General features: G+C 48.4%; 1 protein-coding gene across 2 annotated transcripts in view; it reads right to left on the bottom strand.

Moving 5' to 3' along the window:
* Nucleotides 1-8,913, bottom strand: part of FHOD1 (formin homology 2 domain containing 1) — a 57,397-nt gene extending 48,484 nt beyond the window's left edge. The window contains exon 1 of one of the 2 annotated variants that reach the window (XM_077309838.1): nt 8,632-8,913. In XM_077309838.1, the coding sequence (XP_077165953.1) occupies nt 8,632-8,838 (207 nt within the window). In that variant the 5' untranslated portion in view covers nt 8,839-8,913. The remainder of the gene's footprint in view (nt 1-8,631) is intronic. The other variant, XM_077309839.1, reaches the window with a different exon arrangement.
* Nucleotides 8,914-13,407: the final 4,494 nt, after the last annotated feature.

Genomic DNA, 13,407 nt, shown 5'->3' with positions numbered 1-13,407 from the left:
GCTTTGGGCTGATGGCCTGTATGGCCCCTTCCAACTCTATGATTCTATGATTCTATGACTGTGGAGGAACCCCTGAAGGGTTTTTTCAGGCTTTGAGGAGCCCCAGAAGTGGTGCCATGCCCCTTCAGAGAAGCGGGCACAGAAGTAAGATGCAGGAGCCTGCCAATCGATCATTTACCATTTCCATTGTGGCCTGCGGAGCAACAGGGGGAGTGAGCTCCAGAGACATCTAGTGATGTCAGTGGCCATTTGAACTTCTGGGAAAGGCCACGTAACCCCTGGGGAGCTCTCACATAAGCCCAGGGTTCCCTAGAACCCTGCTTGGGAATCTCTGTTCTAAGCACATAAAAGAGGAAGATTAACTAAATGATGCGACTGTGTAGCAGGCATCACTCTAGCTAGCTTTTTTTTGACGCACATGAGATAACTCTCAGCACAGAATTATATAATAGCGAAGAGTGGTGAGCCTAGGCGTATATCATAGGAGGTGGTCTCCAAAAACGATAAAATTTACATATATTGGTTGGAGCCATAATTTACAGATCCATTTCAACCACTCAGCCACACTTTATAAAGAGTTTAATATAGATATTTTATATAGAGTGTATTATCACGGTTCTGACCACCGAGGAAGACCCAGTAGGGTCGAAACGCATTTGGTCTTATGTGCTGTTAGTTCTGTATAGTTTTTATTCTGTTTTTAATTGTGCACTATAATAAATAATCAACGGGTTTCACACTATTTTATTGTACAGCTCAACTTCTGAGTTCCTACCTGTTAAGGTTGTGTTGTGTTTTGGTTTTGCATCAGTGTAAGTTACATCTGTTACAGGTTCAGCTCATGTTTCCATTAAACTACAGCCAGGTCAATATCTTGTCAGGGCAGGGGTTCTAAGGCAGACCCTAAAACAGGGGTAGTCAAACTACGGCCCTCCAGATATCCATGGACTACAATTCCCACGAGCCCCTGCCAGCGAATGCTGGCAGGGGCTCCTGGGAATTGTAGTCCATGGACATCTGGAGGGCCGCAGTTTGACTACCCCTGCCCTAAAGGAATGTGAAACCAACATGCCTCCATAGAGGCTTATCTGAAGCTTTTCAACCCACCTGACCTTGCCGATTCATGCATATTTTGCTTTCCGCCACTATCAGCACCTGCCTGCGTTTATCTCTGCTGCTGTCTGGGAGAGATCGCCTCCTGCCGAGACCATTGCACAAGAGAGGAAAAGACGCTCCAGGACCGCGTTCTAGGCCATTGCGAAACTTGTTGAAAACAAGGTAAAGCTGTTCCTCGGAGGTTTCCCAGCAGAAAACATTTTGTGTGTGTACAGTGCTGTCAAGTCGCAGCTGATTTATGGCAGCCCTGCGGGGTTTCCAAAACAAGAGACATTCAGAGGGGGTTGGCCATGGCCTGCCTCTGCACAGCAACCCTGGAATGAATTGGTGGCTTCCCATCCAATTGTTAACCAGGGCTCATCTTGCTTAGCTACCGAGATCAGACAAGACCGGGCTTGCCTGGACCCCCCAGGTGAGGGCAAACTGTTGGGGGCCCTTAAAAATCCAGTACGTGCAAACTCCTTTGCACACATACCCCAAGGCTAGAAAGTACTCCGCACTGAGAAATCAGTGGAAGCCTGGATAGCTTTTTAGGCCTTTTGCATATCTATCTATCTATCCATCTATCTATCCATCTATCTATCCATCTATCTATCCATCTATCTATCCATCTATCTATCCATCTATCTATCCATCTATCTATCCATCTATCTATCCATCTATCCATCTATCCATCCATCCATCCATCCATCCATCCATCCATCCATCTATCCATCTATCCATCCATCCATCCATCCATCCATCCATCCATCCATCCATCCATCCATCCATCCATCCATCCATCCATCCATCTATCTGCCACCCTCCCCGGAGGCTCAGGGCACTTTACATAAAACGCAGAAAACAGTACATAGAACTCAGCTGTTCACAATAACAATAACATCAACAAAGCATTAACCAACAATAGCATTGACAAAACCAGGTGGCCAGGACTAGAAACAATGTAAATTATATAATCACATACAAGGGATTCATTTCCATTCCAGCAGACCGTCCTCATGCTCTGAGGAAACGGTTCCTCAAACTGATTTTGTCTGACACTCTTAGAGATCTTACGAGCAAGATGGCCAAATTTGCCTGGCTAACCAGCAGGAGGTGAAAGAACTGGGCTAATCCTACGTAATGTATCCGGCCTGTTTTCTCTGCATGTTTTTAGCGGGTTTTAAAAATTGGGAGATTCTGTAGTAGACAGTTTTGAAAGCGCTCCAAATTTTAAATTCTGATGCAGAGGACTGACCTGGTTTTAATCCTTTGTATAAATGCCTTTGCTTTTGGATCTATTGGTCAATGACTGTGAATAAACAATTCTGACCGACTGACTAGAAACAAACAGACCCACAAACTGGAAGGGCAGAGAGAGAATCAATAGTGCCCACCTGACCACGGTGATGGCAGGTTAATGATTGGTGAGCTTTAACCGGATTCAATATTCCCCGGGAGATCCGTCGATATTCAGATATTCAGGCCCCCACAGGCTGTTCTTCAGAGCAGTACCCAAAGTGAAACTGCATTCCGAGACACAACCCCACAATAGGTTCTAGAAACAATGGGAGGCCATTCCTTGGGAGAAGAAAACTAAAGCCAACCTGTAATCTGCATTCCATAATTGCAGTGAAGCAAAAGGGTGGGGGCATTGGGAATCTGCAAAGTAGTTTAATCTTACACTTAGTGACATTTGCCGTGATCAGAAAAAAGTAGAACACAGAAGCTCTTTTTTGCTGTGGTTCTGGATGAACAGCAGGGTTCTCACCTACGTTTGTAGGAAGATCCCTGATGGATGGAACCAGAGGTCCATCTAATCCAGCATCCTGTCCCACACAGTGGACAAACAGATACCCTAGAACAATTATTCTCAACCAGGATTTCTTGAAACCCTGATGTTTCTTGACGGCCTTGGGAGAGTTTCCTGAAGGGATGGGAGTTCAAATATTTCCTATATAATTGTTAAACTTTTATCAGGTGATATGACCATATATGTTCATATTAACCCTCCATGGCCAAAGATGGGCCTGGGAAAGGGAGGGGCCACAAGTGGGCGTGTCCACAGCTTTGCTCCCCCACCATATTCTGCACGATCGCACCATGTCCAGGGTTTCTCAAAGCCTGAAGTATGTTTCAGGGGTTTCTCAATGGTAAAAAAATTGAGAAAGGCTGCCCTAGAGGGCCAACAACAGGGCACAGAGACTGAGGTCTTCCTCAATGCTGCCTCCCCACGTGGTTATTCACTGGCAGGAACTGTAGATAGAAGCTCCCTTCAGTCACAGGGGACAGTAGCCACTGACCGTCCACTCTCCATGAATCTGTCCAATCCCCTTTAAATGCTGTCCACCTTCGCTACCCCCCCCCCACGACAGTTAAATCCCTCACTGAGTAAAGAAATACTTCTCTTCATCTGTCCTGATCATATTTCCCAACAATTTCATTGGGTGCCCCACATATACTAGAACAGGGGTAGTCAAACTGCGGCCCTCCAGATGCCCATGGACTACAATTCCCATGAGCCCCTGCCAGCGAACGCTGGCAGGGGCTCATGGGAATTGTAGTCCATGGGCATCTGGAGGGCCGCAGTTTGACTACCCCTGTTCTAGAATTAGGGGAGAAAAAGCTCCACTTATTCCACCGTGTGCATAATAATTATATAAAACTCAGTCGTGGCACCCGGTAGTTGTCTTTCTTCTTGAAAGACTTTTTGAGTCTCTGGGCATGTTTGGAATTCCGACCCAGAGTGGTGGGTGGAACAACAAAATGGCTGCCACGGGAGACAAAGGAGATGACAAAAGGGAGCAATCTCATGCAGAGGTTTCATAGGAGCTGTGCAGCATTTTAGGCAGAAGCTCTGCTTAACAGGAGGGCCTTTGCATCTGGACTGCCAACCAGAAAGCCCTCTTGGTTGCTCTCACGCTGACTTCCCAGAGGCAGTCGGCCACTTGGTCCAGTGCTTTAAGCACCTGCAAACTACTAACCGGGGAAAAACATGTGGACGGTCAGACAGCCAACCCAGGCTGAGTTAAGCAATGCCAATAGCAAATTGGGGGCACAGGGATCCTGCTCCATCACTCCCCTGAGCACCATCTCCTATACACTGTCTGGAATGTGAGTTAGGAAGGGGGAAGAGTGGCTGAACCACTGCACCACAGGTGTCCTATATGGTGCTTGGGGAATTATTCTTCCTGCCTTAAAGGCAGGGAGGGGAAAACAAGGCCAGGCTGGACTATTGGGATGCGTGCTTTCGTTTTTTAGGAAAAGCGGACAAGGGAGAAGCACAGTAATAGTGAACTACATGGCAGCAAACAAGCAAGCAAAAGGGAACATGTCTGTGAGTAGCTGCCTACTATCTACTTGCCACAGAAGAAGTTTTTATACCCCGCTTTTCACTGAGTCTCAAAGCAGCTTACAATCCCCTTTCCTTCCTCTCCCCACAACAGACACCCTGTGAGGTCGGTGGGGTTGAGAAAGCTCTAACAGAACTGCTCTGGGGAAACAGTTCTAAAAGGACTGTGACTGGCTCAAGGCCTCCAGTTGGCTGCATGCAGAGGATTGTGGTATCCCACCTGGGTCACCAAATTAGAGGCTGCCACTCTTTAACCACTATACCAAGCAGGTGATTGCTTGGGCATCAGGGCTTTTGTAAACACAATGCTTGCAGGAAAAATCACTCCCAGTTATTTGTCTGAATGGGGCCACTCCCACACGCAAAACAGCTATGTTTGCTGACAAAAGGTAGTCAGTCTGGACACAGGGCTTCTCCCTCCACTGCTGAGTCCCCTCACAACCAAGACAGGGCCTAGCCCAAACCCTCCGGAGAGTCCACAGCAGTACCAAGACAGCTCTATACTTAGCACTACATGGAACAGCTGCTTCCTCCCAGACAACACAGGCAGGCCTGGAAAGGAAACTGGCTCACCCCAGAACGCCAGAGTCCGTCACTCAAAAACATCCCCCCAGCAGTTTCCAAGTAAACACCAGTGCCAGCTTGCATGACTTTCACAATGTTCACCGTAACCTCAACCTTCCTCATTCCAGTTGTACCTTCTGATCCCTTCCTGGACCAGGCCTCTAATCCAACTTCTTCCCTATCTATCTTGTACAGTTCTTTAATCCCACCCTTCCGCCAAAGAGTGCAGGGCAGCACATATCTACCCATCTACCCATCAGAATTCCATTCAGCTTTTCCTCTGTGCCGCTCAAGGCAGCGTACTTGGAAGTATGAACATGGGCCCACCTGCTTTGTATCCCCACAGCAGTCCTGTGAAGTGGGAAAGGCTAAGAGATTGTGATGGGCCCATGGCCAGCCAGCAAACTTCAGGTCCGAGGGGAGATTCAGACCCTCCAAGTTCCTATTATGACAATCCTAGCCCCTACACCACACGAACTCTCATCCTCCAGCAGAAGAACATGAGTGAAGTTTCCGGGCAACAAACTCTCCTCTTCCTGAGGTGATCAAGCTCTGATGGCCCAACTGGGATTTTTAAATACTTTATTTATGTTACTTATATTTATTTTATAGTACACCTTTCTCACTGGGACTCAAGGGGGATCAATAAATCCATACGATCTGTAGGATGAGACAGCCAAGAATGGACCTCACCTATACTCCCCACGACTTATGAATTTATTTCTTATTTGTTCAGTGTGGAGTGTAGATGATTGGAAAAGACCTCATCAAGTTGGCTGTTCTATTTTAACAAAATGGATTTTTCTTCCTACCAGACTCCCTATCACTCTCTAGGTGCTAACATCCTGCACATTCCCTCCCCGAATTAATTGTTAAATGTGTTCCATCATCTCACATCTTCCTGCACTAGATTTAGATGTTCATTCTGGTCCAAAGCATCTCACACCTCTGCTAGGCGGACCTTTTTGACTGGATCTTGTTTTATCTATTTATGTATTATCGTCAGCTCGCCTTTCCGGCTGAGACTTGAGGATTACAATGCATAAGAATTATGCAAACAGATGGCGCGCAAGACATCCAATAAACAGCGCAACAGGACTAGGGTTACAAAATTTAGGAGACGAGCCAGACCAGGAAGTCAGTCGAAGACGTGACGTACCGTACAACAATGCAGAAGGCAGATTACAAAGGTAGCAGAAAGTGCCAGAAAAGCACAAATGAAATAGACAATAAACACAGCAACAGGCTAGTATCTTGTTCCCATAGAAAAGCTTTCCTGAAATATTTCTACCCGCTGAGAGGGGTGTGGCTCAGTGCAAGAGCCTCTGCTTGTCATGCAGAAAGTCCCAGGTTGAACCCCCAACATCTCCTTTTAAAAGAATCAGGCAGGAAGTTATGGGGAAGACCTTCCTCTGAGATCCTGCCCTGACCTTGATGGACCCAGGTCTGATTCAGTATCAGGCAGCTGTGTGTATGTTCGCGTACATTCCTGTTGCCTTTGCAAAAACGCTCTCTTGAACATTTCTGTTTTGTACATTATGCAGAAGGACAGAAGGGTGCGAGTCTCTTTGTAACATCTCCTATACCCCCTCCTCTGCGTATCCAAGCCAGCCCAACGATGTGCATTTCTAAGCGTCACAAAAAGTTCACACAACAAATAAACATTGTTCATTTTTCAGGGTATTCAGCGCAACCCTTAGAAACCCTGCAGGCAGTTCACTGACACATGCTGGCACAGGTTAACTTTCAATAGCCAGTGCTCAAAACCACGAAGGTGCAATCACGGCTTATTTGGGACGAGGAAGGCGGATAATTTGTTAGTCTGTCACCAAAATAGGTGTTATGTATCCAAGGAGGGAGGAGGGTTAAGAAAAGAGAAGCAGTTTGCTTCACACCCTGGCAAAGAGTTCTGTGGCACTCCAAAGTCTTGCACGCTCTCTGTTGTGATGTTTCAGTCGGCATTAGATGGCTGTTTACAGAAGCCTGCAGGGAAAACAGCCTATACACCTTGCCAACTTTGGCAGAGGCTGAAGAGGTAAGGCTCAGCACAAAGCAAAGAACGAGCCTTCAGGTGCCATCGGGCACGGAGAAATCCTTTGATTCCTTTGATTGGTTTGCTGGGAAGCCGCTCCTAATTTCCCAAGTAGATGCTTCATCTCAGTCTGGGCCAACACACAACCAGCCACAATCTGATCCTGGGAAGGGCGATAAGGAGATAAACAAACACACGTCCCACTTTCCTTGCCGTGTGTGTGTAAAGTGCCATCAAAGTCACAGCTGACTAAGATGACCCACAGGGTTTCCAAGGCAAGAGAAGAACAGAGGTGGTGTGTCACTGCATGGCAACTCTGTTCTCCCATCCAGGGCAGACTCTGCTTAGCTTCCAAGACCTGACAAGATAGGGCCAACCTCCAGGTCCTTGCCCTGCCCAATCTTCTGCCCAGGGAGGACTGAACCTTCAGGTCAGAGAACTTCCAGAGGAGCACCTCTGTTTAAAGGGCACAGCCCAAAGAACAAAGCCTAGTCACCCCGGAAAGACAAACATGGTGATTCTTAATGGGGGCAATCTACAAGTCCCAAGAGGAAGCGGAATTTGGGATTCTGAACAGGCCTTTCTCCCTGCTTATAATGGCTCCTGACAGCCCAGGGAAGCAAGTTGGATTATTTTGCACTCCCTGCAATGAGCATTAAATCCCAGCTCTCTCCCCCAGGCTCTTAAAAAAGAATATTAACATGACAGCGTTGGCTGACAGTCATAAGATACCAGGATCTTACTGAATGGATGCCTGAGGAGCGCATCCTGCATATGCATATAAAAATGCAGTCATATAAATAGAGCCCCCTTCTCTGGACTGTCCTTTTTATGTACTAAACATTGTACTTGTGGCTCGGAGGGGGAGGGAGGCAGCATCGATGATAGCTTTGCATACTTGGTGGATAATTGCAGATTAAAGGTCTAACACATTTACCGTGGCCAGAGCGTCCATAAGCCATGTGCCCCTGACACAAGAACACTACGAATCTTTCGGGTACCTGACTGAGCATAGCCAGCCTGAAGGGTGAGTAACAGAGGGAGGACCGAGCCAGCATCCTTCCTCTCTGCCCATGCTCAGGAGTCCTCTTGCTCCAGAAGGGGGGAGGGGGAAATGATCTGCATAGTCTCAAGGACTCCCTCATTCCGGAGGAAAAAAATGATGAATGGATCCCTTCCACCCTGCACATGCTCAGGAACGCTCTCCCTCTAGAAGGAAGATTCAGATTCAGAGTATTGGCATTTATTGGCATAAAAAGGGAAATTGACCGGACGAATCGTTTCCGCACTGTACATGCTCAGGAACCCCAGGCGGGAAAAAAGAGCGGAAGGATCACCTTCCCCACCGCACACGAGCTCTCATTCTCACACATTTTGGAAACAACCACCACAAAAGCAACAACGACACAGGGAAGGAACTCCGAAGGCGGCAGCAGGAAAAAAAGCCAAGCTGGAAGCCCCCCCCCCTCCGCCCCGCAAAGGCTGCGCGGCGCCGGGAATGGCGAGAGCCCCCTTCTTCGCCCGCCCGCCCGCCCGCCAGAGCCCCTCGAGGGAGCCGCCCGCTCCCCGCCCCGCCCGGGTCGCTCACCGGCAAAGGCGCGTCCAGCAAGCGGTGCATGGCCGGCAGCTGGGCGGCGAGGGGCAGCGCTTCCAGCACGGGCTGCACGGGCGCCCGCCGCGGCTCCGGGAAGGCGGCGCACGAGAAGGGGTCCGAGTCCTCCAGGAACTGCAGCCGGCACAGCAGCGAGCCCGGCGCCGGCGCCAGCGCCGCTTCCAGCCCCGGAGGCTCCCCCATGGCTGCGCGGCACCCGCGGGAGCGGCCGCTCGACAGACCAGCCCGGCCAAGGCAGCGGCACTCCGGCGCCCCGCCAAGGGAGGAGGAGGAGGAGGCGCGGCCCTGACGCAGCACTTCCGGCTCTCCGTCGCAGCCCGCCGCCTGCGTGGTCGGGGAGCTCGCCTGAACGTGGAAGAGAAATGGGCGGCGAGGGGAGAGGCGCTTCGGGGAGGTCCGGGTGGGCGGACTGATGCATGGTTCTCCTTCGGACTTGCAGGCGAAGGGGCTTCGCGCGGCGGGAAAACAGATCGATCCTTGGTGCTGTTTCCAAGGAGATGCGTGGTTGCTGCTGTTATTACATGCAAAAGAACCTCCAGCGCTGGAGGGTGGGGGAACGCCCGCAGTCTGCAGAAAGGCCAGTTTGCATTCTGGCATGGCTTTTTTCTCAGCCATCTCATAAAGTCACAGGAGCCCCTTTTCAGGGTCCTATGGAATTTGGGGCGGCGGGGAAGGGGCTGGTGAAATTTTATTTGCGATGTGAACCACTGACAACAACTGGGAGAGTTCTGGTTTGGAAACAGGGCTTCCCGCATCGAGACCTTTTGGTGCTTTAAAAAGAGGGCCTGGTTAACTGCAAACCTTGTGATGAAAAGTGGTGTTTTAAAAAATTCTGTCGTCTTCTGCGCTATACAATTCAATTCCTCCGCAATCCCACCCAGGGAGGAGTTCAGTAACTGCGTTTGCCAACCAGTAGTCTAGCTAGAGCCATAAAGCTCGTAGCTCTTTGAGGATAAAGGGCGGGGCCAAAAGGGGAGATTCCGCCTCTTCAGTTCCCAAATTGGGGAGGGGCGGGCGTTTGATCTTGACGCCCGGAGGAAATCAACGTCAGTTCAGAGACTTCAGGCAGGACACGTGCTGCAAGGGGAGGAGAGGGACTAAGATCTCATAGGGTCGAGTAAGGTGATGGGGCGAATGGCTTTGGGGGGTCAGCTTTAAACTGACATATAAAAAGCATAAGACAAGACATGCAAAACCTCTTAAAGGATTTTTAGTGATGCTTGCACATATTTTTCTTTTTTGCTTCTATGTATGTATTTTACAGTTTTACAATATGCTGTCTTGTTTGGTTTTTAATTGCTAGTGGTCCTGATAAAGAAAGAATTTTATCCCTGTGTTCTATTAAGTTATTCTTATAATTTCTTAAATGTAGATTCAAGTGGGTAGCATTGGTTGAAGTAGCAGAGCCAATTTAGAGTCCTGTGGCACCTTTAAGACCAACAAAGTTTTATTCAAGCTATATCAGTTTTTGGGTGCACGCACACTTCCTCAGATAAAATATAATGGGACATCTGGTACTGATTACTTCCATACCATTATATTGTATCTGAGGAAGTGTGCATGCACCCAAAAATATATCTTGAATAAAACTTTGTTGGTCTTAAAGGTGCCACAGGACTCTAATTAAATGCATTTTCCTCCATATATAACGTTATTCATAATAACACCCCTAATATGACTGGATATTATCTTGAAATTGCATGTTCCAAAAAGCAATACATACTAACTGGTCAGCCAATTAATTGTTACTGGTTCTCAAGTGTGTCAGTTTAGCAGTCAAACTCTTCTATGCCACTCCACCAAAAGAGAGGGCTTAATCCTTTTTCCCCTCCCAAGAGAAGGCCATATACCCCATCCTTATAGATTGTCCGCCAAGGGACTCCAAAGTAGCTTGTACCATTGTATCGTAGAAAGAGAAATCTAGTTTACATCATACTTGGATTGATTAGAACACAAAGTCTGAGTCCATTCAGTGGTACCTTTATGACCAACAACGTTTAGTTCTGGTTTATAAACTTTAGTGCACTCGCCCACTTCTTCAGATAGCTGTTAACTAATGAATAGGGGTTGTACTGGGTGGAGGGAAGAGGGAAGAATACTAGGTGTGAATCTAGGCATAGACATTCAAAGTGTGAGCTCTCTGCATGTGTGGGACTAGTGAAATGCAAGAACTGCCAATCAGTGGATGGCCACCAGGTGGCAGAGAGGCCCAAGCAAAGTCAGGAAAGTAGTCAGCAAGGTGTTTCTAGCTGTCTGTCCCCATGGCTTTTCAGTGGAAGGACTAAAACTCAGGTTGTTGTCGGAGGCGGCTAGGGTTGCCAGCTACAGGTTGGGAAATTTGAGGAGATTTTGGAGTGGGGAGGGCAGGGTTTGGGGAGAGGTGGGACCTCAGTGGGGTATAATTCCTTAGGGTTACTCCATTGTCTCCAGGTGAACTGATTTCTCTGGTCTGGAGAGGAGTTGTCATTTGGAGAGATCTTCAGGCTCCATCTGGAAGCCAGCTATCATGGGACAGACATAATTCAAACTACTCCAGATCCCGAGATGCTGCACAAAGTCACACACACGCACACAGACACACATGGTGCCTGCCATTAACTCTTCCTTGAGCAGTCTTGGCGTGCAGTATGTCCTCTGTGCTTTAGATCCTTTGGGTTTGAATCCGCTGGTTTCATTGGGCTCCGACATGGTGCCCTGGGCTTACAGAGCAGAACAGCAAGAGTCAGCTCTTTTCTTCTTTAGCAGCTCTTTTCCAGAGACGGAACAAAATCTGTCAGAAGCCACAAGTCTTTGGGGTTTGTTAATGACCAGCCTCGCTTGCCATGGCCGGAAATGGTTGTGCTGATTCTGTGAGTCACTTGCTGAGCCGGCAGCCCCCCTTGGAGCAAGCGGCTCTCCTGGGGACACCATCCAAGTCATGAGTCAGGGTGGATTTTTGTTTGTTTGGGGGTTTTGTTTTGGGGTTTTTTTTGTAATGTGATCAATCCCCAATTCTCTTTGCGTGGCCTTCAGGAAGCCAAAAAGAACCCTAATTATACTTTCCTTTGCCATCATTCTCCAGTCATCTTGAGTATCTTTGGGATGTGGCAGTGTCCTTGACTGCCTTTCGGAATGGACGGATGGATGGAAGGAAGGAGAGGAGAAAAGAGGACTTTGGTGGCGAAGGGAGGCTGGGACCTGTCTGGATGCTAACCATTCTTTGCAGGTCTGTCTGTCATTGGGTGGGCATCCTCTTCCCTTCTGCTTTGAAGGCTGGGCACTCCCTCTGCTGTTTGTGGAGCACGTCTGCCCCGGTCAAAGACAGCTCTCTTCCTCCTGCCCCATGGCTGTCTTTCGCCTGCTCAGAGGAGGAAAGGCCAACCCAGATCTGATCTGCCTGGATAGCTTTCAATCCGTCAAAGCAAAGATGGGGGAAGGAGCTGCTTCCCCAATCCAAGACCAGCACTTTCTGAATCCAGAAGCTCCTGCTACGTGCATTGCTGACAAAATCAAGAATCCTTTTCATGGTTTGATCTGAAAGGATCCTGGGAGCTGCGTCTTGGTGAGGGTGGACCAAGCCCCAACTGCTGAGACGGATGCCATTCCAGAGAGACTGACCTCAGGTAGGTAAATGTCTTGGGGAAGGGGGGATAGAGAGATGCCACCTACTTTGAAGGTTCATTGAGGTTTTCAGTGTCTGTGCACACTGGGGATTTCCAGGTTGTGAATCATGTTCATAGAGCTGGGAAGCATCTGGAGGAATTGATAGTTCGGGGGGTTAGAAAGCAAAGCAGTGGTGGGGGGAGGCCTAGGAGCTCTACAATGAGCTGAAGCCATCCTTTTCAATATGGTCCCTGGAAGGTCACTTAAAGCCAATCCTGCTTCTGTCTCTTGACTCTTGTCTCTTGTCTCATCGTTTTCTTGCTTAGGATGTGGCTCTTCACTAGATGGCTCTGCACGTTCAGACAGGTCCATGAAGTGGACATCAGGCTGTGTTTTCCAGAAGTACCATGTACAACCCCAGTGGGTGGGTGGGGGCTACTTTTAACACAGATGCTTCCCCTGATAAATTTCCACTGAAAGCAGCCACTCTTTTTAGCTGTATCATGTGGGGGGAAGCCGTAAACAAATGTCCTGGCCCATGCAGAATCCAGTCCAAATGAAGAAACACCGTTGGTTTCTTGTAGAAATACAGCCAAAGCAAATGAAACCAGTAGGCAAAAGGTTGTGTCTTCTTGAGATTTATTAAATCCTAAATAATTTTGCAACCTTTTGCCTATTGCTTTTGTTTGCTTTGTGTGTATTCATGCAAAATCCAGACACAAAAGGCAAGCAATACCTTTTGGAATCATAGAATAATACAGATGGAAGGGACCTCCTGGGTCATCTAGTCCAACCCCCACACAGTGCAGGACACTCACAATTCTAATGCTCATCCACAGTAACCTGCCGCCCCCTTGAACCTTCACCAACTAAAATGAGGCAAAACATGACGCAAACTTTCGAGCTCATCGTGACTCTTTGTTGGGCCAGAGGATGCAAAAATTAAATTACAAAACCAAAGTGGGGTGTGGTTTCAAAAGCAGACACCTCTGCATTGGAATATTCCCCCAAGGGGAGAAAAACATCAGTAAGGGCCAAAAAGCACCAAAAGCCACCCCTCTCCCACAATTTGGTAGCCACACTGGCCCTTTCCGCCACTGGCCCAGTGATGTAGCCAGCTCTGTGGCTCATCGCTTTTGGACCAAGTGGGGCATGGCAGGCAGGGGTTGT

Source organism: Paroedura picta, chromosome 14, assembly GCF_049243985.1.
Source record: "Paroedura picta isolate Pp20150507F chromosome 14, Ppicta_v3.0, whole genome shotgun sequence".
Taxonomy (NCBI): Eukaryota; Metazoa; Chordata; class Lepidosauria; order Squamata; family Gekkonidae; genus Paroedura; species Paroedura picta.
Note: the sequence above shows the minus strand (reverse complement) of the source record. Positions and strands in the feature narration are given on the sequence as shown.